Source organism: Notolepis coatsorum, assembly GCF_963971535.1.
Source record: "Notolepis coatsorum genome assembly, chromosome: 4".
Lineage (NCBI taxonomy): Eukaryota > Metazoa > Chordata > Actinopteri > Aulopiformes > Paralepididae > Notolepis > Notolepis coatsorum.
Genome location: NC_140168.1, coordinates 56950706 through 56973168, shown reverse-complemented (window position 1 = coordinate 56973168; position 22463 = coordinate 56950706). Strand labels below are relative to the sequence as shown.

Below are 22463 nucleotides of genomic sequence, written 5' to 3'. Positions count from 1 at the left end.
CAGTGTCGAAGGCCTTTTGTAGGTCCAGCATGACCATGCCGCAGTATTTGCCCGCGTCCACCTCTTGTTTGATGTGGTCGTTCAAGTAGAGAAGGCATGTGTCAGTGGAGTGGGATGTTCTGAAGCCAGATTGGAATTCGTAGATTAGATTTTTTTCCGCGAGGTACTTTTCGATCTGTTCGTATACTATTTTTTCCATGACTTTCGAGATGGATGTAAGGATAGAAACAGGGCGGTAGTTACCCGGGTCTAATTTGCTGCCCTTTTTGTGCAGGGGTGTTACTCTCGCAATTTTGAAGTCCTTGGGGACGTGTCCCTGTTTTATGGAGAGGTTTATTATGTGTGTGATGACTGGGGTGATGGCTGCTGCTGAGTCTCTGAGGAATTTGGAGGGGATGTTGTCATGGCCAGTGGCCTTGTTTGGTTGGAGGGCGCTCAGTTTTTTGAGTACCTCATCTGTAGTTACTATTTCCAGTTTGAAGTCGTCTTTGTGGACGCCTAGGTTCTTGTAGTATGCTACTATGTGTTCTACCCCATACTGCCCTGAGTGGGAGGGTAGTTTGTTTACCAGTGTTGTGGCTATGTTTGTGAAGAAAGTGTTTAAGTAATTGGCTACATCCAGCTTGTCTGTGATGAGCGTGTTGTCCGTCTTTATGTTTATGTTTGAGAACCTGGTTTTGAGTTTTTTACTGCAGCCTAGTTGATTGTTGAGTAATTTCCAAAGTTCACGTGGTTTATTTTTGTTTTCCTCGGTTTTGTCATTGATGACATTTTTTTTAGCAGTTTTGATCATGGAGTTTACGTCATTTCTTAGTCTGTTTCTTTCTAGTTTGAGTTCAGTCACGTGGTCTTGGAGTTCACTGCTCGTGCTTTTGGTAAGCTTTGACTGACTTTTACGAAACTCAGAGCATTTTTTGTCTCTGGCTTTCATAGCGGTCAGTATTTCAGTGTGCATCCATGGCTCAGCGCGATTTTTTACCCTGGTGGTTCTTAGGGGGGCCATGTTGTTTAGTATTGATGAAAATTTGGTTTTGAAGCCAAGCCAAGTTTCTTCAACCAGTGTACCATTGAGTTCATCTGACCAGTCCAGACTCTCCAGTTCAAGGTTAAAGGCCTCGCTAGAGTAGGTTTGAGGTCTCTAGATGTGACTGTTTTGTGACAGCCAGCCTTTAGTTTTAGCTTTTTGCGGGTACAGAATATCATATAATGATCACTTAACCCGCATGCTATAACCCCTTTATTGGAGATCTTGGACTTGTCAGAGGTCAGTATCGAGGTCAATGGTAGTCTGAGTTGATTCACATATCCTTGTGGGTTGGGTGATTAGTTGGCTGAGGGCCGTGCAGATCACAAAACCTATTGAAGGATTTGAAGACGGGTGCATCTTTTTGTTGCATATCCGTGTTCCAATCCCCAATAAGAATTTTTGTCCGCATCTCAGCTCCAGCTAAGCACACATCCAGAGTATCATAAAAGCCAGTTTGATCTGGCGGTCTGTATATTGTGCCGACTAGAACAGATTTTGCCCTTTCAAATAAAATGTCCACCCATGACGGTTTCAATTGTCTCATGATGAAGGTCAGTACGGGTAATGAATTTGGTGTCCTTATGTATGTACATAACAAACACCACCTCCATACTGGTTTCTGTCATTACGGACTATACGTATAGTTCTCTCTTTCTATTTCAGGGTCTGTTACAGATGGATCAAGTTTAGTTTCAGTAAAGCATAATAAGTCTACCTTACCGCTCATAAACAGGTTTCTTATTCGTCCAGCTTATGCGTAATGCTGTTCACATTAAGGTGAAAGATGTGTAAAAGTGCTGGTCTAGCTTCACTGCTTCTTTTTTATATAATACTTAATGGATTTCAGCACCAGTGTCGAATCTTGACGAGCGGTTCTAACTTGACATTTGTTGTGTATGTCATAAATGTCTATATGAATTGAAAATGGGGGACCCTGATGTAAACAAGACAAACGTCTTTCTCAGGGCTGCATCCCCTTAACAATTGTGTGTATTGAGCCGTACTGTATTGTACCCATTCTGCAATCTGTTAAATAAAGTTTTCATTCATTCATTCATTCAGCAGTCAGATAAATAACTATTTTGGGACTTTCTATTTTATTAGAAAGTTCTCAAATCAGAATGTCCCACCCAATACCCAGCTGTTAAAAAACGGTTCAATACTCCATTGTATTAGTAGAGATACTTTTAGAACAATAGCATGATGCTGTATTTTCCATGAGTTGAGTGGATGCATGACCGGAGCGCGCGCAGAGAGAGAGAGAGAGAGAGAGAGAGAGATGAGAGAGAGGAGAGAGAGAGAGAGAGAGGAGAGAGAGAGAGAGAGAGAGAGAGAGAGAGAGAGAGAGAGAGAGAAGAGAGAGAGAGAGAGAGAGAGAGAGAGAGAGACGAGAGAGAGAGAGGAGAGAGAGAGAGAGAGAGAGAGAGAGAGAGAGAGAGAGAGAGAGAGAGAGAGAGAGAGAGAGAGAGAGAGAGAGAGAGAGAGAGAGAGAGAGAGAGAGAGAGAGAGAGAGAGAGAGAGAGAGAGGAGAGAGAGAGAGAGAGAGAGAGAGAGAGAGAGAGAGGAGAGAGAGAGAGAGAGAGAGAGAGAGAGAGATGAGAGAGAGAGAGGAGAGAGAGAGCGCACGCTTTGCATAGTGGGCGTGTCAACAGTGTCAGCTGAACTCTTTGTGTGTGTGTGAGAGAGAGCGCCACGCTTTGCGTAGTGGGCGTGTCAACAGTGTCAGCTGAACTCTCCAATAGGGTCCAGCTGCAGCCCTGGAGAATCCTCTCACTGGCAAGCTTGTTCCAGCGCGCTGACGTAAAGTACGGAGGTTTCTCGAGGGGACGTCACTCTACGTTAGAGAGAGGGTCGCGGCCTGGAATTGATTGATTGAAAACTTTATTAATGTCCGCCTTGTTTCAAACTGGTTATGCTTAGGCCCTCTTTTGAAGTCGGTTATGCTTAGAGTTTATCTTTAGAGCAGGGCGATAGACCACCAAACAATGTACAGTTTTGCTTGTACAGTTGTACAGTTTCCCCACCCACCCCTCCTACCCGACCACCCACCCCACCCACCCAACCACCTCCAATGTACTGTTTCTACGTCAAATGTATATACTCTCTTTTCTAGACTCTTTTTGTATCACAGAAACAGTACTGTTTTTGCAAATCTGGTATGTCATAAAATGTCTAGATGTAGCAGTACTGTCTATCTGTATGTCATGTCATACGTTATGATGAATTGAAAATGGGGGACCCTGATGTAAACAAGACGAAAGTCTTTCTCTGGTCTGCATCCCCTTAACAATTGTGTGTATTGAGCTGTACTGTATTGTACCCATTCTGCAATCTGTTAATAAAGTTTTCAATCGATCAATCAATCAAAACCAGCCCTGATTCCAAACTCTAAGCAAATACCGGAAGTGTTGCGGTGGTCTATAATATATGGGGGTAGATTTCTATCTATTTTTGATAGAAATCTACCCCCATAATATGATCAATGCGGACACCATCCCAGCAGATGGCGGTAGTGAGCAAGCACGCTCACTTAAAACAGCGCAGGTTTGTGGCTGCCTTCGAGAAACTTCCGTACTTTCCGCCAATCAGCGCAGACGTACTTCGAGATACTTCCGTACATTCCGCCAATCAGCGCGCGTCCTGTGGCTGGCACAAGCTTGCCAGTGAGAGGATTCTCCAGGGCTGCAGCTGGAGGCTACTCGAACTCGCACCAAACAAGGCATAGGGATATAGTCAGACATACCAGAATTATTTCATAATACAAAGTTTCTGAATGGATATTTGGATTAAACCAAGTTGTATGCTGTGATGACCGGTCTTTCCCCGCGGAACACAAGTTACTTAACGTTACACGGGTCACGCTATGCATGCTTAGCTTGCTAACGATAGCAGTGTAACTTAATGTTACATACGTCGCGCTATGCATGCTTAGCTTGCTAACGTTAAGATAGGAGATAGCAGTGTAACTTAATATTACACACGTTGCGCTATGCATGCTTAGCTTGCTAACGTTAACGTTTCATTCTCTCCGCTATGAGCTCTGCTCTGCTTTAGCACGGACAGCACCTCTCAACTACCTGTATGTGCATGTGTCAGTGAGTGTCAGTCGCACGAGTGTGTAAGTAACAGCCCCGCTCCTCGGGCAGACGGAGAGAGACCGAGGGAGGAGAGATATAGAAATGGCCAACAAGATTAGTTCGCAACGTTTAAATTCCTCGAAAAAAGGAGTGAAATTCGAATGAAAGGGTTGAAATCAGTACTAGCAAGGGTGCCCCCAAATATTTGTTTCTACTAGCACAGGCTATTTTTAGGGGCAATATGCGACGCCCTCGTAGCACTGTACAGCCCTGTGATGGATGAGGGCCTGTTAGAGCCTGTCTGGACGATTGGACCCATCCTCCCTCCTTCTCTTGTTGAGGTACTGGCCCAGAAAGCGGAGTCAGAAGAGCAAGAAGCTCTTAACACATTGGGGACGAACCACGGATAAATCTGTGTTTCGAATCCATGCTTAAGGGACCAACCACGGATATCTCCGTGGCAAGGTTGTTTTGGCTTTTATTCCATTTTAATAACCTATTCAAGGTCGCCGAGCTGCACTGCAGATGTACCCTACTCTTTGAATTTGAAAAAGTGCATTACCGGCCAGATCCTCTTAGGGGCGCTGTATCGATAATGCAGTGTTCCCTGTGGCAGAAGTTGTCTTTTTTTTTCTGGATTTCCAATGTAGTTTTCTACTCACCTGAAGCGATCGCTATTGCCTGTTGCACGGAATACGTTTTGGATCGCGGATTTCATGATGCAGTAAAGAAATGTATCATCAGCCAATGGACATATCGATCTACCAGATGGCGATCAATAACTGGGAAATGGTGTGGGGGATCCAACCGGCTCATGGTAAGATCTTTTTCACGTAAATTACATGCTGATCAGAGCTTGTTATGATAGCCATCCACTCGATCAGCGTATGTAGCTACTGAGACGAACGCGGTTATTGGTAATCAATAATCAGAAATGACGTCCCCCGCCCCCCCCCCCCTTCCATGCATTCATGCTTGAGGATCGTACCGATCATATGCAGTTTGAGTTAACTGTAGCTTCTGTATAACCGAAATGCCATTGGATATAACGTTAGTAGCTATTAGCCCTTTATCCAGCCTTCCAGGAAATATACTAGACCAAATCCCGTATAACGCTTATATTCACGGCGCTATAAAATGAGAACGTATTGATGAAAAAATTATTTCTTTAAGCCATTTTGAAGGGACGGTTTATGGACTCAATTGACAATGAGAATGGACAGATAGCAATACTATAAAGTATAGATTTAGCTCTACAAACAGCCCCACAGACTGTGCAAGTCTGTTTATGCTGGCCGTCTACAGTGATTTTAGACGCATCCAAATGGCCGCCAATGTGTTAATAAGGAGGCAGATTATGCAAAACATAAAGTGGATGAGGAGGATGGAGAGTACGAGTGTGATGAGGAGGAAGAGATGGAGATTGGAGAGATAGACTTTGACGATCTCTTTGATGATGATTAGTAGTTTAAGTTTTAATGTTGTGCCAACAGAGATGTACTGTAATAGTACTTTGTTTGAACCTTAACAAAACATATTTCACTGGATTTTAAATTGTATAGGAAAATGTGTTAATTTGTCAATGTAGGACGAATTAGTCTTTTCACATTAGTCTTCCACTTTTGGCCTTGTTTACACAAAATCTACAATATTTAGGGCATAACAGCATGATATAATCTTTATTAACATTGTATTTCCATTATTAACCTCAAATTGATCTCATCCGATGGACTACATTTGAGTAAAGTGGGAAAATAGAGATGTCATCTAAACATTTTCAGCTTTTTTTACATTTTCTTGTCCTGAAATAGAATCAAGATGTGTTTGAATCTTAAAAATAACAATTTTACTGAATTCCTTTGGTCAATATTGTTTGGGGAAATGTTTTAATTTGTCTCTATATGTCGTTAACTTCAAAAGTTATGCTGTTGCTGTTTTCTTTTTCAGGTTTTCGTTCAGGATAGGTGTAATAAAGGGTTACAAATAAACCCCATGGGACATTATTTCAACCTGTTAAAATCTTAAAATGGACACTTCAAGGATTAAGAAAAAACAGGTGGCGAAAAAAATCCAGACTATGCAGGTGGACCTATGTTTCCATCTAGACTAAAATGACTGATTAAAACAGAAGCTTCAGTGGAGGCCAATCCATGTCGTTCTCTCACAGCTCACAGCTTGTACAAACATAGATTGGGAAAGGGTGTGAGTCAGCTGACTTTGCCAGGAGACCTAGACCTAAAAAGAATAGCTCTTCTCGGATGGAAAAGGGCATTGAAGCAACACTTGTTGTGGCCAGACACCTGTCGTAATCACACACTACCTAAAGTGTTTTGAGTTGTTGTTACCCATTCATTCGGGAAAGCTCTACTATGAGTTTTACACAAGGCTTGAGTGACATTTAGGACTCGAAGTCGTACAGTATATTATAACGTCAGTTTGTCTACTACCATGGACTTGCTCGAGCTGTGGGTTTGTATATTGCTCAAATATTACTGGTAGCTAGACTGCCCTGGTCCGTAACCCCTCCTAATCACCGATCGGTACTTCCTCTCTTGGTATGGGCTCAGTCTGGAGCTACCTCACTTCCTGTAGGTGTGGGTGACAGGCAGCAAACACTTCATCTCATCTGTTTCTGTCTCCATCTGCATCAAGAAGTAGTCTGGGAGGTACCAGCACCCCAATATGCTAGCGCGACAGAGGCAGACTGATGTGATACATGGAGAGAGAGAAGAGACCAGTATAAACAATGAGCACAGTAATAACTTTAACCCAATCTTTAATCAGCACTTAATAAAAGTTTACAAAAAACGTTTTACAAACTGATTTGAGATCAGTCTCTAAATGGTCTTTATTCAGCTTGCTACTGCCACGATCGTCCCAAGATGTGATGATTACTGCAGGCATGTTTTGTGTGTTTATTGTTCTGAATTGGTGGCATTAGTTTGGAACAGTCAGGGAGATTCCTGGGATAAAACATGTAGTGGAGTGGTTCTCAAGAGATTCACAGAAAAATTGGGAATAGTTGAATTACATTTCATTCACTATGAGAGAATATAGCTATAAGAGTAACTACTGTGATCATATATTTCACATTCTCCACTGGTACCTCCTTACCTCCTGTAGAGATAGCGATGGGATTCTGGATTTAAGGAACACGCCAACATTTTGGGAAGTTAGCTTACCATCTTCTCCAGAGAGAGATAGATACCAGTTTCCTCTCTGTGTTCAGTAGAAAGCCATCTGGCTGCATGTTAGCCTAGCTTAGAACAATGAATGGAAGTGGACATGAGCGGCCAACTAACACCTCTCCCGAAGGCTAACCGGTCAGGTCCGCTTCCATTCATTGTGCTAAGCTAGGCTAACATGCAGCCAGATAGCTTTCTACTGAACGCAGAGAGGAAACTGGTATCCATCTTCTTAAGCTAATTTCACAAAATGTTGGCATGTTCTTTTAACTCAATGGACGCCACAGCGATATGCGTGATGTGTTGTTAAAAGGCAGACGCTCTCAAATATAGGAATACGTGGCGGTGTTTGCAGGGCTATATAAATATATTATTTCTATATTATAGCTATGGATACAATACTATGGCCCATTTGACATCGACTATCGTTCAAGAAATAATTTTTTCATCCATACATTCCCGTTTTATACCATGGTGAATATGACTATAGTTTTAGAGTAATCCTGTCTAACTGCTATGCAGCAATACGTGCAATTCACTAAAAACGTTGACCATTTCTCACCTGTACACGCTACTATTTCGAAATCACATCTATATTATCGGTATTGTTTCATCATGAAACGTTTTTTTTTAATGCTTTGATCGTCACCAATGGCATACACTGTGGAGTAATGTTACAGACATGTTGTGATCGAGGTGAAGTCATGATTGGATCACAGCAGGATTGATATCATATAGCCCTTACCTTCACTAGGATGTACCCCAAAAAGAATATTTCAATTATCTGATCGCAAGTCCCAGTATTGGTGTCGATCGTGTCGCCAACATAATCCGCCACACATCATGCACCGGGAGCAATTCACGCTTCTCAATCCGACCGGAGACTTTTGATCGACGCACAGGCCAAGATGTTTCAAAGGGTGCTCGATACTGCCACGTGGGTGGATGCGGCCGGTATTGCACTTTGGCATTCTCAGGATGATTCCCCACATTAACCCAGATGTCCGTGTGACTAATGAATGGAAATATCGAATAAAAGAAATAACGAAAAGGTCTGGCGCTAAACGGCTGGCGAGTTAACCCGACTATCATCGAATCCGGCGCTGATTGAGTTAAGTCTTATAGACACAACAAAGTCTTCACAGATGTACACAGTTATACATCCTTGAAGATGTTTAAATAGGAATTATCTTCGGAATCTTAATTAAGCTCTGACTGTATGGAACCTCTTAAACACAAACAGTCATTTTAGCATAAATCCTTCTAGGTCAGAATTTTACCTTAGAAACATATTGCACAAATACACATCAATCAGATTCAGACCAATAACCCAGATTACATCATTTAATCATCAGTCCGAACCTTTTTTAAATACAGCATGAGAAATATTGCATCTTGAAATATCACTCAATACAAATAAAACAATTAAGACTTTGACTTCGGGCAAGACGCCCTTCTTCAGCATTTATTCTGGCAATCAAAAAAGGTGGGGTAAATTATAGGTGACTCTAAACCTGCACAACACATACATCCCAATAGTGGGAGCCACAACCATTCCAAGCAGAGTCTCATGATGCACTGTAGGTTACTAAAACGTAAGAAATAATAAAAAAAAACGAATTATACGGTATTCACTTTATAAAAAATAAGAAAATTAAATCTCAATCTTCATCCCATTGGGAATGAGGTACCAGGGAAGTGTGTCCAATACACCTCCCTTTGGAGAAGGATCCTGTCCCTGTTACCAGCTCTCCGTCTTCACTGTCTCAATCAATGCCCATGTAACGTAGTTCACTCAACTATTCAAATGCCACTGATGATTTATCATCATCATCATCATCATCATCACAAATGGAATAGTTATGTTCACAGATGCTGGTTTTTAACTCTTGTTTTGCTATCCCAACATAATAGAAAATTACATGGGCATTTTAACAGTACAAAAACAAAGACCAAAATAATAAAAAAATAAAAAAGTCACAGACTAAAACAATGAGATTTATAATCATGTTTTTAGTGGGATAGATTTTTTTTCTTTTTTTTTGCAGGAGTTGAAGATCATTCCAAGAGGCTGGTTGCATTCAAATAAAAGGCTGACTTTCCTTGCTCAGCCTGCCCTCTGGGGACTTTAAAGGGGAACTATTTTACTATTTCTTTCACTATTTGGGCACTTTTACACAATTCCTGTGAGTCTATGGAACATCTCTGTAATATATATTTTTTTTTTATTCATTGTTTTGTATTTCTAATCAAGTCCTCAAAAACAGCATTTTTCTACCTCAAGATCTCGAGCCGTTTTGAGCTAATGTGGACTGGGGTGCAGGGGCCTGTGTGCAGCTGTTCTTGTATCTCAACATTAACATGCAGCTGTGTCTTTCTGACATCACATATCGCGCACATTTTCAAATGACTCAGTTCAGTGAGGGTGAATATTGTGAGAGGAGAATTGGAAGAATGCGCCAATATGAGAATTTTGAGACATAGATCATATTAATATAAGTCCACATAGCTAGGAAACAATGCTAAACACTCAAAAAGGCCATTTATAAGATAGTTCCCCTTTAAGTATAAACCAGTCATTTGAACATGTCAGATAGTACTGTAACAATGTGTGCTTGGAATTGTTGTGGCTCCCCCTGTTGGGGATGTACGCCTTGTGCTGGTTGGGGTAATCTTTAATTAACTCCACCCGTGTCTATCGATTGTGAGACTGCCAGGATACACGCTGAAGAAGGGGGCATCTTGCCGAAAGTCTGTGTGGCAACAATACAAAGACCAATTGGAGTGCTGTACAGTGAGGATTCAGCACCCAGTCTTCAAGGTCTAATAAAAAAAAAAAAATAATAATAATAGTACGATTAATTCCCTTTCATATTCACCCCTATAACCTGAAGGCCTTTTGCAGATTTTTTAACCTGAATCCTACCATTCGGTTGTGAGGAATACGTGATGATCTGCCGGTTTTACAGTGTAGTTGGCCCAATATGAGGAAGGTTGAAGAAATGGTTGAGGAAATAGTGTCTGCAGTTGACTAGAGGTCTGCTCTTCTCCAGGTGACCCAGCTGAGTGAGGGCAGATGCGTCTGACCCCTTGAGACACATGTTGATAAGAACGTTAGGATCCAGGTTAAAATCAGCTAAATGACCAGTTAAAAGGGCACTTTGCCTATTTTCCACCTTAATCCTATGATAAAGTGAGGACATGTAACTCACCAACGTGTTCTTGAGAGCTCAGCCGCATCGGCACCCCGGGAAACTCCTCCGGGTGATGTCACAGAGAGGAGAGCAACTCTAGCTAACTGCAGACAATATTTCCTCTTCCATCAAGTTGGTGGTTCTACTATGTACAGTTGAAAATAGTGTCTGCAGCAGAGGAGTTTCTCTGGGTGCCAATGCGGCTGAGCTCATAGAGACACGTTGGTGAGTTACATGTCCGAGTATCACATGTCCTCCTCACAACAGAATGATGGCATTAAGCTTAAAGTGCTCCGCTAAGCTATTTTGTTGTTCTAAATTGGATGGATTTAGAGAAAATAGATATGTGCACAGTGCAAAAGGTATGCAACAATGTGCTACAGTGGAAGTAGGGCTGGGTTAAATCGATTTCCCGATTCTGAATCGATCTTCATTTGAATGAGCGATTATAGATTCATAATCCCTAGATAGTTTACTTTTTATTCATTTCTTTCAAATTTTGTCGTTATGCCATTTCCCTTCCTGGTAGTCTTGTCCAGATTTCACGCAACGTGTTTGAATCTACAAACATGGATCAAGTGAAAGCATCACTTAAGTCACCGCCTGGTGCAAAGGCAGATGTCTGGTTGCATTTTAGATTTTAAAAAACATGACGACAGAGGTGAAATATTGTGGAAATACAACAAATCTACGAAACCACTTACTGAGACATCACCCAGACGTGACATATGCAAAAGTCAATGTTCCAATAAAAAGTACATTCATGTAACTGCTTGAGTGAATTCTTAATGTAAACATTGATATTTTTAACAATGCAACATGTTAAAGAGGGTTCCTTGAACCATTTATAGCATTGAATCTAATCGGAAATCGAATAGATTCGGGATCTTGTGAATCGGAATCTAATCGTTTTGGGAAATCAGTTGAGATACCCAGCCCTAAGTGGAAGACCAATCAACATTCTAGTGTTAATTGCTTGTGCTACTTAGCATTCGTTTCATTTTTTCTTATTGAGCTTGAAACTTTTTGTAAGTACCTTTAGCGACTTTTTGATTTTGAGGTTGAGCTGTGAGGTTTGTCCAGCAGCGGGTTTCGCGCTTTCCTTCTCTCCTTGCCCCAGAGCAGCAGTGAGCTCCCAAGCCCTGTCATGGGTCTCAGAGTGGCTTCTCCGCCTCACAGCTGCACTGCCTTTCACTGGGGCTCCAGCTCCCGCCTCCACACGCGCTCCTCGTCCTTGTTCATCCTGGTATCTTGACGGACAGTAATGCTGTGCCCCAGCAGGCTGTGGTGTAGAGGTGGCATCATGGACTCTGTCTGTGTTGTGCTTCACTGGTGTTTTGGGCAGAGAGCTACTCCTTCGGCTCAAGCTTTTGTCCATTGTCCTCCCTGAGCGCACTTGGGGGGTCTGGTCTACAGGCTTTCCTAAAACTCTCTGCTGAAACTCGTAGATATCTATGGATGGTCCTACCAAGCGTACTGTGTCATCCACTTGTCTGACGAGCACCTTGGGATAAATATCTTTGTACTTTTTTAGTTGCAGAGCAACATTCACCTGCATTTTGTGATCAAGGTCGGCCAAAGGGATTTCCTGTGTGCGGAGTGTTTTGGTGAGATTATTCAGAAGGCTCTGCAGTTTCCCCTCTGCAAACTTTATGCTCTTCCCCGATAAGATGACATTGCTTGTGTCAGGAGGACCACCATGAGACACATTCATTTTAGTGTTGTGGTTTACTAGGATGTCAGTAATGTCCTTTACCTTGAAATGCTGGGCGTATTCCAGCACATCTGTGTCAACGTCAAAGGACTTGCTGTCTGGCCTGGGAGAGGGCTGGCGGTCTTGTCTCAGAGACTGAGCCCCTCCCTCACGCTCTGGAGAACTGGGCTGGATATAAGGTGAACCTGAACCTCTGATATGGGAAGATGGCAGGGCGTACGAAGGCTGGTCTCCAACTAAGGGGCTACTGTTACCAGCACGCACAGAGCTGCCGTTGTTGTGGTATTTAGGAACAGCTCCTGAAGAATAACCTTGGCCGTGGTCAACGGGTGAGGGGGCGTGGTCCTGTGTCTGTGACTTTAGACATTTCTCCATATGAGCTTTCACTGCTGTGAGCATCATAAATGAACCTCTGACACGCACCTGTCCACTGTGCAAGTCAGCTGTCTGGAAGCCACAGGATGTTAGGAACTGTAGCACCTCTTCCTTATCTGGGAACATGCTCAGATCAAGACTAGCCTCTATTGGTAGGTCCGCCTGAGAATTTAAAACAAAATAATTTAAAAAGATTATAGGCAGGAATCAGGATGCACACTTAACATTTAAGGAGTAACCTGATGAATGAATGAAAATTGTATTTAACAGATTGCAGAATGGGTACAATACAGTACGGCTCAATACACACAATTGTTATGGGGATGCAGACCAGAGAAAGGCGTTTGTCTTGTTTACATCAGGGTCCCCCATTTTCAATTCATAGTGACATCAAGTTTAATAAATATGTTTATAACCGAACCCGGTATGATTACCTCTGGCTTATCGGCTGCTTTGACTTGTAAAGTAAATCGCCGTTTATCAATCTCCAGTACATGACAACGCTGTCGCAAAACACGGCCAGCAACTGGGGAAGAAGTGTTATAATTAGGATATGTTATTGATAAAAAAAAAAAACATTTAACAAGTTAAATCAACAACCCGTTTAGTATATCATCATAAACTTGACTATGCCGATTGTTTCAATAGCATACATACCCTCTGGGTCCTCAAATATGACCAAGGCCTGCCCTGGAAGATAGGATGGGTAAAGCACTCTCTGCACCTCTCCGCCCCCGTGTCGTGGTTGTAGGAAATGGATGGTGAGCTTGTCAACAATCCGGTCATCTGGAAGAATACTTGGGACTCCAAGAACTTCTACTCCAATCCCCCTTCTCTCCATTGTCGTTAGGGTTGGCAACACTGCTGGTAGCACAGGTAAACGCACGACGACGTCACGTCACTAACGTACGTTACAGCAAATCTCACAACCAACGCTAGAAAGTGAAAGTAACTCACTCGAGTAACAAAGTTCTCGGGTATCCAAATTCGCTACTTGTATTAACTATTCAGAGCCCATGACTGTGGCGCATGCACAATGCTTAACGGTAGAACCACGTGTTTTGTTAAGTTTAGTTTGTTTATTATTATAATAATCGAAAAACCTGCTTGCATGTAGCTAATGTTAACGGTCCAGTAGGGTTCGTTACCAACTTTGCTTACGACATCTACTTTCAAAATCGAGGTGGAATCATACTGAGCAACTTACCCAACTGCTTCTATATTTACTCGTGCGGTTCCCTGAAGCTTCATGTGATCAGTGAAATGGTGAAACGAAAGTAAACAGGGTATGCGTGCTCACGTGCGCAACTCCCATTTCATTGGCTACATGTCCACCGCGTGGCGCTGTGACGCACCCAGAGAGCAGTCGTTTTCAACCTGTGTCAAGATAAGATATTCCTTTATTGATCCCCTTGGGGAAATTCAGGCATCATAGCAGCATGGGGGGAGGGGGGTACAGGTAGTAAAACAACACAGTATACAGGTAGTAAAAGACAACACAGGCCTGTCAGGCAGTGTAAACAATTTGATCAATATGGTCAATATAATTTACTATCTGACTAGCTGAGGAATATTCACATTATTCACAGTGTCACATAAGGTGCAGTATGCATGAGGTAGTGTTATAATTTACTATGCATGAGGTAGTGTTATAATTTACTATCTACTGAGTATACATTAATCAAAGTACCAGGGTAGTCTACTTTGTCCCCCTTGGGTTCCTATAAGTCCCAGGTCAATGTCTGGTAGCAGTCGCTGTCGCTGCCCCCTGTTGTGGGGCCTGGAGGCTGCTAGTCGCTGCCCACTGTTGTGGAGCCTGATGGCCGCTGGTATGAAGGACTGTCCGAGGCGGTTAGTTGAGTGTCGGGGGGGAATGAGTCTGTGGCTGAACGAGCTTCTCATCTTGACTAGCTCGTCGTAGAGGGGGTGGTAGGGGTTCTCCATGATGGCATCCAGCTTCCTTATCATCCCCCTCTCTACCATCACCTCAAGTCTAGGTAGCTCGACTCCCACCACGGAGCTAGCCTTCCTCACCAGCTTGTTGGTGTCCCTTGAGTTGATGTAGCCTCCCCAGCATGCCACAGCATAGAAGAGGATGCTGGCCACAACAGACTGGTAAAAAGACTGCAGCAGTTTGTTGCACACATTGAAGGACCCGAGTCTCCTCAGGAAGAACAGCCTGCTCTGTCCCTTCCTGTAGAGGGCCTCTGTGTTGTCCGACCAGTCCAGTTTATTGTTCAGGTGTACCCCAAGGAACTTGTATGAGTCCACCATCTCCACATCCACCCCTCGGATGGAGATGGGAATCGGGGGGGGCCTCTTCTTGCCCCTCCGGAAGTCCACCACCAGCTCCTTGGTCTTACTGGTGTTGAGTTGGAGGTGGTTGCTGTCGCTCCACCCCACGAAGCTCTCCACCAGGGCTCTGTACTCTTCCTCATCATCGTCGGTGATGTAGCTTACGATGGAGGAGTCGTCTGAGAACTTCTGCAGGTGGCACCCGCTGGAGTTGCGGCAGAAGTCTGAGGTGTAGAGGGTGAAGAGGAAGGGTGACAGCACAGTTCCCTGGGGGGCGCCGGTGTTGCTCACCAGTACGTCAGACTGACTGTCCTTTAGTCTGACGTACTGTGGCCTCTCAGTGAGGTAGTCCTTGATCCAGGCCACCAAGCCGTGCTCCAGCTGCATCGCAGAGAGCTTCTCCGCTAGCAGTGACGGCTGGATGGTGTTGAAGGCGCTGGAGAAATCAAAGAACATAATCCTCACTGAGCTGCGCGGCTTCTCCAGGTGCGTGTACGCTCTGGAGCATGTAGATGATGGCATTCTCCACCCCGATGTTTGCCTGGTATGCAAACTGCAGGGGGTCGAGGGAGTCACGCACCAGGGGCTTGAGGTGTTGCAGGACCAGTCTCTCAAACGTCTTCATGACGTGTGACGTCAGAGCGACTGGCCTGTAGTCGTTGGGGGTGCTGGGACGTCCCTTCTTGGGCACCGGGACAATGCAGGAGGTCTTCCAGAGGAGGACCCCAAAACGTACACTACTAGTTACCACGGACCCCCATTTTATGAGATTTTGTCTCAGGGATCCATTCCATACGATATCCATTTGTTGTCGTTTGACAAAGACATGTCCACTCCACAATGATGACTTCCGACTGATATAACTATGAATTGAAAATGGGGGACCCTGATGTAAACAAGACAAACGTCTTTCTCTGGTCTGCATCCTCAATTGTGTGTATTGAGCCGTACTGTATTGTACCCATTCTGCAATCTGTTAAATAGTTTTCATTCATATAGCGGAGAGGAGACACTAGTGGAGAAAGTGAAAGTTACCAGAATAGTTGCTTCTATTCATACCTTGTGTATGAAATGTAACTATTCCCATGTTTTCCCGTTGATCCACTTAACTGCAGTATGCATTCCCCCCCTCACATTCAAATCACATGACTGCAGTAATGGGCTTTCAAGATATCAACATTTATTTTTCATTCAACATCTCAGCAGCACCAACTTGCATAGACATAAAAATACAACTACATACAAATATGAATAGCTACAGGGTATAACTAGCAGAAACATTTGATAACCTCAAATTAGATCATAGATGTTTATTAGAGTATCTTCGGTTCAGCAGATGCAAACATATTCCTACTCGTCTTGGTAATTTAAAGGGGGACCACCACCCCAATTTAAGATAATTCATAAATCCTAGGACAGTACATTCAACATTTATTAACACATGCAACTCTCCCTTGAAGCCAGAGCTCAAACTTGTGATGTCACCAGGTATAAGCACCCAGGGCCATTTTCTTGGAATAATGGTCCGATTTCTGGTTTGGACTTCAATGACCTGTACATTGTATTATTGCACTTTACCGCTACATTTGCACTCTGGTTGGATGCCAAACGTATTTCTGTTGTACTGTACTTGTGCTGTATAATGACAAGAGATTTTAATCTAATCATGTTCATACAGTATATTGGACTGTCCTAGACCATGGGAGTAACAGAGGTTATCCTATAACCCTAGTTATACGATTACTGGCAAAGCGTCTTGCTTTGCCTATTGGGACTATCCTTGCGTGAAAAGACTGAAAAGGTTTAAACTTTTAAAGAGGAAAATAATTCAGATACAATGGCTTGCCACTAGATGGCAGTGTAAATAACATTGCACTAGTGTCTACTGTAGTGGATTATGTGCAGCTATGACATCAAAACCCATGTATATTCAAGATAATGGGTTTTGAATAGCGGTCTACTAGTATCCTCTATGCGTGAAAGGGTTAAGGAAACAGCGCCTGGGCTGGCCGGACTCAATGGTGACACCGGGGATCCCCCTCTCGCGAGAGGGACCCGCCACAACCGCCGGGCGGCCCAAGCTCCCCACCGACCGCTGCAAGGTCTCCCCAGACTGCAGCGACAGCCGGTCCAGGGATCCCCCACGATGAGCAGTGGAGCCCAAGTGCTGGGGGAGCCCTGAAAAGGGCTTTTGTGGGGGTGGTGTCTCCACCACTAAGCTAAAACTACTCTAATATAACGCACAGAACTTTCAACACGGCAGGGTGCCTGTGAACAAACGTTGTGTGAAAGAACAAGAAGGGTGAGCATAGCCACATCACCAGGTTATATACTAGCCGGAAGTAGGCATGGCTAGGTAAATGTAAGGTGCATGGGAAAGTCATTCAGTGTGCACCCTAGGTGATAGTCCAATAGGCGAAGCCAGTATGAAATATAACATAGGACTTCTAAAAATGAGTGGTATTCTCCTTTAACACTTTGACTGCCACTCACGGCTAATCTCGGGTTTACGATAGTTACGTTGAAAGCCACTCACGAGATTTCTCGGAATTTTTTATTTTTTTTAGCGATCTGAAATCATATTTCATCACGCGAGCCTACCCTAGCCTACCCAAGCGCCCCCTATCGTCTCCCAGATGGTAAATGGTAAATGGAATGGACTCAATGAAAATGGATGGGGGAAAAAAAATATTCCAGTCCACTGATGCAGCCGGGGTTACCAGAGTTCATTCTGGAGCCTCTGAGCCGCGGGGAATCATGTGTTCTACTGTACACACGTTGGATCTATACACTTATCGATTTGTTCGAATGGTGATCAGGAATTGGAATATACCATTTGGATACCATCTGATGTCAGGTAAGGAATCTATGTTATCAGTGTTAGGATAATCAGACTCGTTTTCATGAAGATATAAGCTTTTTTCTGATATGTGCTCTATCGGTTTCACTGTAAAATCCATGAGGAAATGAAAACAGCTATTATCAGCGCGCGCCTCGAACGTGCGTGCGGGCACATATACTATTGATCATCTAGCGTTTATTTGAAAACGATTCATAAATAGGCCGACAAATATCAACGTTCTGGAATATTCCAGTAAAAGGAGATTATTACAGAATGGGCTGTTTTTCCCCTGAAAACGGGCGCTTTTCAAAAGGCTCTCAAACGGAAATGAAGCTATAAAAAACCAATCCGACTTGACAACACTGATTGAAAAATGATTCTTTGATAAGCGACGGGCAGATTAGACACAGCCATAATTTAAAACATAGATTAGGCGATATTAACGTTAACATTGGCACCGATGGTGGCATTCAAGCACTAAGTCGTGCGCCCCCTGGTGGCACTGAAAGTGTTAACTCACAGATGTCTGTTATACAGTATAGTAGTGTACATAAGACCCAGTGCCTCATCCGTAGCTAATAGTGTATTGCACTATCACAGGACCTAGCATGTCTTACCATGCTTACCCATGTCTTTACTCTTGACTTGTATTATTGCACAAATGTCGCATTCTCATCCCTTGGATTCTTATTGTATTATTGTACTATGCACAATCGTTGCGGGCAAGACCCCCCGTATTTCACTGTATACTTGTATGCCGTGACAAATAAAACTCTTGACTTGACTACAATGACTGCTAAAAGGTTTCAAAAGGAACACGCCAACATTACATTTCCCATGTTGGTGTGCTCCTTTTAAACTTAGCTTCTTAAAAGCATAACGAAAACTAAAAACTCTTTGCAAAGTAGAGGTTGTAGTTGTAGAACTGTGAGGTCAAGTCCAAAAGATGTAACCAATCACTGGTCCCATCTTCATAGAGCGACAGATGACCCTCCATACCTGTAAACCAAGGGTACAAAATTATTGTAATTTTAAATACAGTGGGGGGGGGGGGGGGGGGGGACAATCCTGTTACAAGATCAAACCCAGGCCATTATCTTGGCCCCTGCCATGAATTGTCTGAGGTTTACCTATAACCTTGCCGTGACAGAAACACAGCGTGGCCTCAAACCACCTCAGCTCACTCTAGCAGACACAACAGGAAAGAACAGAGTCACTACAGGCTAGGTCTTGCTGGATGGTCTGCATAATAGGCCTACTGTGAAGAGGGACAAGTGAACCTTTAACTTGGAGAAAAGCTAAATTGATAAGCCTCATCTCTATTGTGGCAGTGCATTACAGTTTGTTTACTTTCAGTGACCACAGAAGTTCCATGAAGCCTACCTCTTGCTTTGAGAGCTTTCATAAGCCATTGTACTTCTGCATTGAACAGCTGTCAGAGGTAGCAGCCACTGGAGTCTACAAGCTCATCTCTGCTCCTGTAAACAAAAATGGGCTTTCAACAAACATTTTCCAACAAAAGACTATACGTTTTCTCCAAACCTTAATTAAACCTTTAATATCACATTTTGACATAAATCCTAGCATCAGAATGTCTGAGGTTTACCTATAACCTTGCTGTGACAGAAACACAGCGTGGCCTCAAACCACCTCAGCTCTCTCTAGCAGACACAACAGGAAAGAACAGAGTCACTACAGGCTAAGTCTTGCTGGATGGTCTGCATACGTTACACCTCAGTAGTAAGTACTAATTGAAACATCGCTACACAAAGCAAGAAACCTGAAATCCCCAAGGGGATTAATAAAGGAACACTTGACTATTAGAAACTTAAAATTGATGAACAATCTCCATCGTGGTACTGCATTACCATTTTTCTCTCTCGTCTTTCCCCCCCCTCCTCTTTTTCCGATTTTTCTCCCATCCCACTGTTAGTCGTTATGCCAATTCCCAACTCCCTTCCTGGTTGTTGCGCACCCCCCCCCTACTGTTGGTCCGAGAGGCCGGAGACTATCGCATGCTATCCTCCGACACATGCGCAGCCAGCCGGCAGCCAGCCTGGCAGCTCAGATTCTCACTGGGAGAGTGTAACGTGTGGAAGGTCACACTAACCTCCCTCCAGATCCTTCCTTCGCTGAGCAGGTGCCCAACCGAACTGTAGGAGTATTTTTCTGTTTACAACGCCCAGGACCCACCCATCAGCTTTCCCACCCTCTAATACTGCCAATTGTATTAGTACGGACGACCAGCCAAACTGAAAACAATGTGGAGAGCTGGATTCGAACACGCGAACCCAGCGTCTCCAGCATTGGTGGTGAGTGCCTTGCCCACTGCACCACCTAGCCGCCCCCTCATTACCATTTGTTAACCTTCAGCTACTAGCTAGCTGTTGTATCATATATATATATTATTATTTTTTAAATATATTTTTATATACATGAAGCCTACCTCCTGCTTTGAGAGCTTTCATACACCATTGTACTTCTGGATTTAACAGCGGTCAGAGGTAGCAGCCACTCTAGTCTTCAAGTCCATCTCTGCTCCTGAAAAATAAAAGGACTTCAATAAACAGCCTACTCCGAGTCAACCACCATTTTCCATTTCAATAACCCCACGGCCCAGCCCCCTTCATTCTTTACTGGATTTGAGTGAGTGTTTGATGTATGCCGATTATTCTTCACAACAAATATGACAAACAAAGGCAGTGGATCGACAACAAAACAAGTAACGAGATACATAGTAGGGCTGAACAGCAACATACTTTCCCAGAATTTTCCAAACCATTCAAGATCTGGAATTGATCAGATTAATTTTCCAACCTCCTGGAGAGGCCCTCCCCATCAATGAAAACTGGTAAATTAAAATTCACATTTGACATAAATCCTAGCATCAGAATGTCTGAGGTTTACCTATAACCTTGCTATGACAGAAACACAGCGTGGCCTCAAACCACCTCAGCTCTCTCTAGCAGACACAACAGGAAAGAACAGAGTCACTACAGGCTAGGTCTTGCTGGATGGTCTGCATACGTTACACCTCAGTAGTAAGTACTAATTGAAACATCGCTACACAAAGCAAGAAACCTGAAATCCCCAAGGGGATTAATAAAGGAACACTTGACGATTAGAACTTAAAATTGATGAACAATCTCCATCGTGGTACTGCATTACCATTTGTTAACCTTCAGCTACTAGCTAGCTGTTGTATCATATATATATTATTATTTTTTAAATATATTTTTATATAATTTTTATTATTTATTTATATATACATGAAGCCTACCTCCTGCTTTGAGAGCTTTTTTATACGCCATTGTACTTCTGGATTTAACTGCGGTCAGAGGTAGCAGCCACTCAGCCTTCAAGTCCATCTCTGCTCCTGACAAATAAAAGGACTTCAATAAACAGCCAACTCCGAGTCAACCACCATTTTCCATTTCAATAACCCCACGGCCCAGCCCCCTTCATTCTTTACTGGATTTGAGTCAGTGTTTGATGTATGCTGAATATTCTTCACAACAAATATGACAAACAAAGGCAGTGGGTCGACAACAAAACAAGTAACCAGATACATAGTAGGGCTGAAAAGCAACATACTTTCCCAGAATTTTCCAAACCATTCAAGATCTGGAATTGATCAGATTAATTTTCCAACCTCCTGGAGAGGCCCTCCCCATCAATGAAAACTGGTAAATTAAAATTCACATTTGACATAAATCCTAGAATCAGAATGTCTGAGGTTTACCTATAACCTTGCTATGACAGAAACATAGCGTGGCCTCAAACCACCTCAGCTCTCTCTAGCAGACACAACAGGAAAGAACAGAGTCACTACAGGCTAGGTCTTGCTGGATGGTCTGCATACGTTACACCTCAGTAGTAAGTACTAATTGAAACATCGCTACACAAAGCAAGAAACCTGAAATCCCCAAGGGGATTAATAAAGGAACACTCGACGATTAGAAACTTAAAATTGATGAACAATCTCCATCGTGGTACTGCATTACCATTTGTTAACCTTCAGCTACTAGCTAGCTGTTGTATCATATATATTATTATTTTTTAAATATATTTTTATATAATTTTTATTATTTATTTATATATATACATGAAGCCCACCTCCTGCTTTGAGAGCTTTCATACGCCATTGTACTTCTGGATTTAACTGCGGTCAGAGGTAGCAGCCACTCAGTCTTCAAGTCCATCTCTGCTCCTGAAAAATAAAAGGACTTCAATAAACAGCCTACTCCGAGTCAACCACCATTTTCCATTTCAATAACCCCACGGCCCAGCCCCCTTCATTCTTTACTGGATTTGAGTCAGTGTTTGATGTATGCTGATTATTCTTCACAACAAATATGACAAACAAAGGCAGTGGGTCGACAACAAAACAAGTAACCAGATACATAGTAGGGCTGAACAGCAACATACTTTCGCAGAATTTTCCAAACCATTCAAGATCTGGAATTGATCAGATTAATTTTCCAACCTCCTGGAGAGGCCCTCCCCATCAATGAAAACTGGTAAATTAAAATTCACATTTGACATAAATCCTAGCATCAGAATGTCTGAGGTTTACCTATAACCTTGCCGTGACAGAAACACAGCGTGGCCTCAAACCACCTCAGCTCTCTCTAGCAGACACAACAGGAAAGAACAGAGTCACTACAGGCTAGGTCTTGCTGGATGGTCTGCATACGTTACACCTCAGTAGTAAGTACTAATTGAAACATCGCTACACAAAGCAAGAAACCTGA

The 22463-nt window shown here is 43.1% G+C and overlaps 1 protein-coding gene and 1 long non-coding RNA gene across 3 annotated transcripts; both read right to left on the bottom strand.

Moving 5' to 3' along the window:
• Positions 1–6751: 6751 nt before the first annotated feature.
• rbm43 (RNA binding motif protein 43) lies at positions 6752–13868 on the bottom strand (the record flags this gene model as incomplete). Its single annotated transcript, XM_084311951.1, has 5 exons — positions 13780–13868; positions 13230–13436; positions 13007–13098; positions 11520–12734; positions 6752–6808 (listed from the first exon to the last, which is right to left on the bottom strand). The coding sequence occupies exons 2-5, from the start codon at positions 13411–13413 to the stop codon at positions 6752–6754; spliced, it is 1548 nt and encodes a 515-aa protein (XP_084168077.1). The 5' UTR covers positions 13414–13436; positions 13780–13868.
• A 2157-nt stretch (positions 13869–16025) lies between these two features.
• Positions 16026–21921, bottom strand: LOC311227828. Of its 2 annotated transcripts, none has more exons than XR_014619637.1 (5): positions 21826–21921; positions 20990–21079; positions 20156–20250; positions 19093–19187; positions 16026–18708 (listed from the first exon to the last, which is right to left on the bottom strand). It is a non-coding gene; the product is annotated as an uncharacterized lncRNA (long non-coding RNA). The 2 variants fall into 2 exon arrangements; XR_014619638.1 differs by having other exon boundaries at positions 20990–21085; positions 21826–21911.
• Positions 21922–22463: the final 542 nt, after the last annotated feature.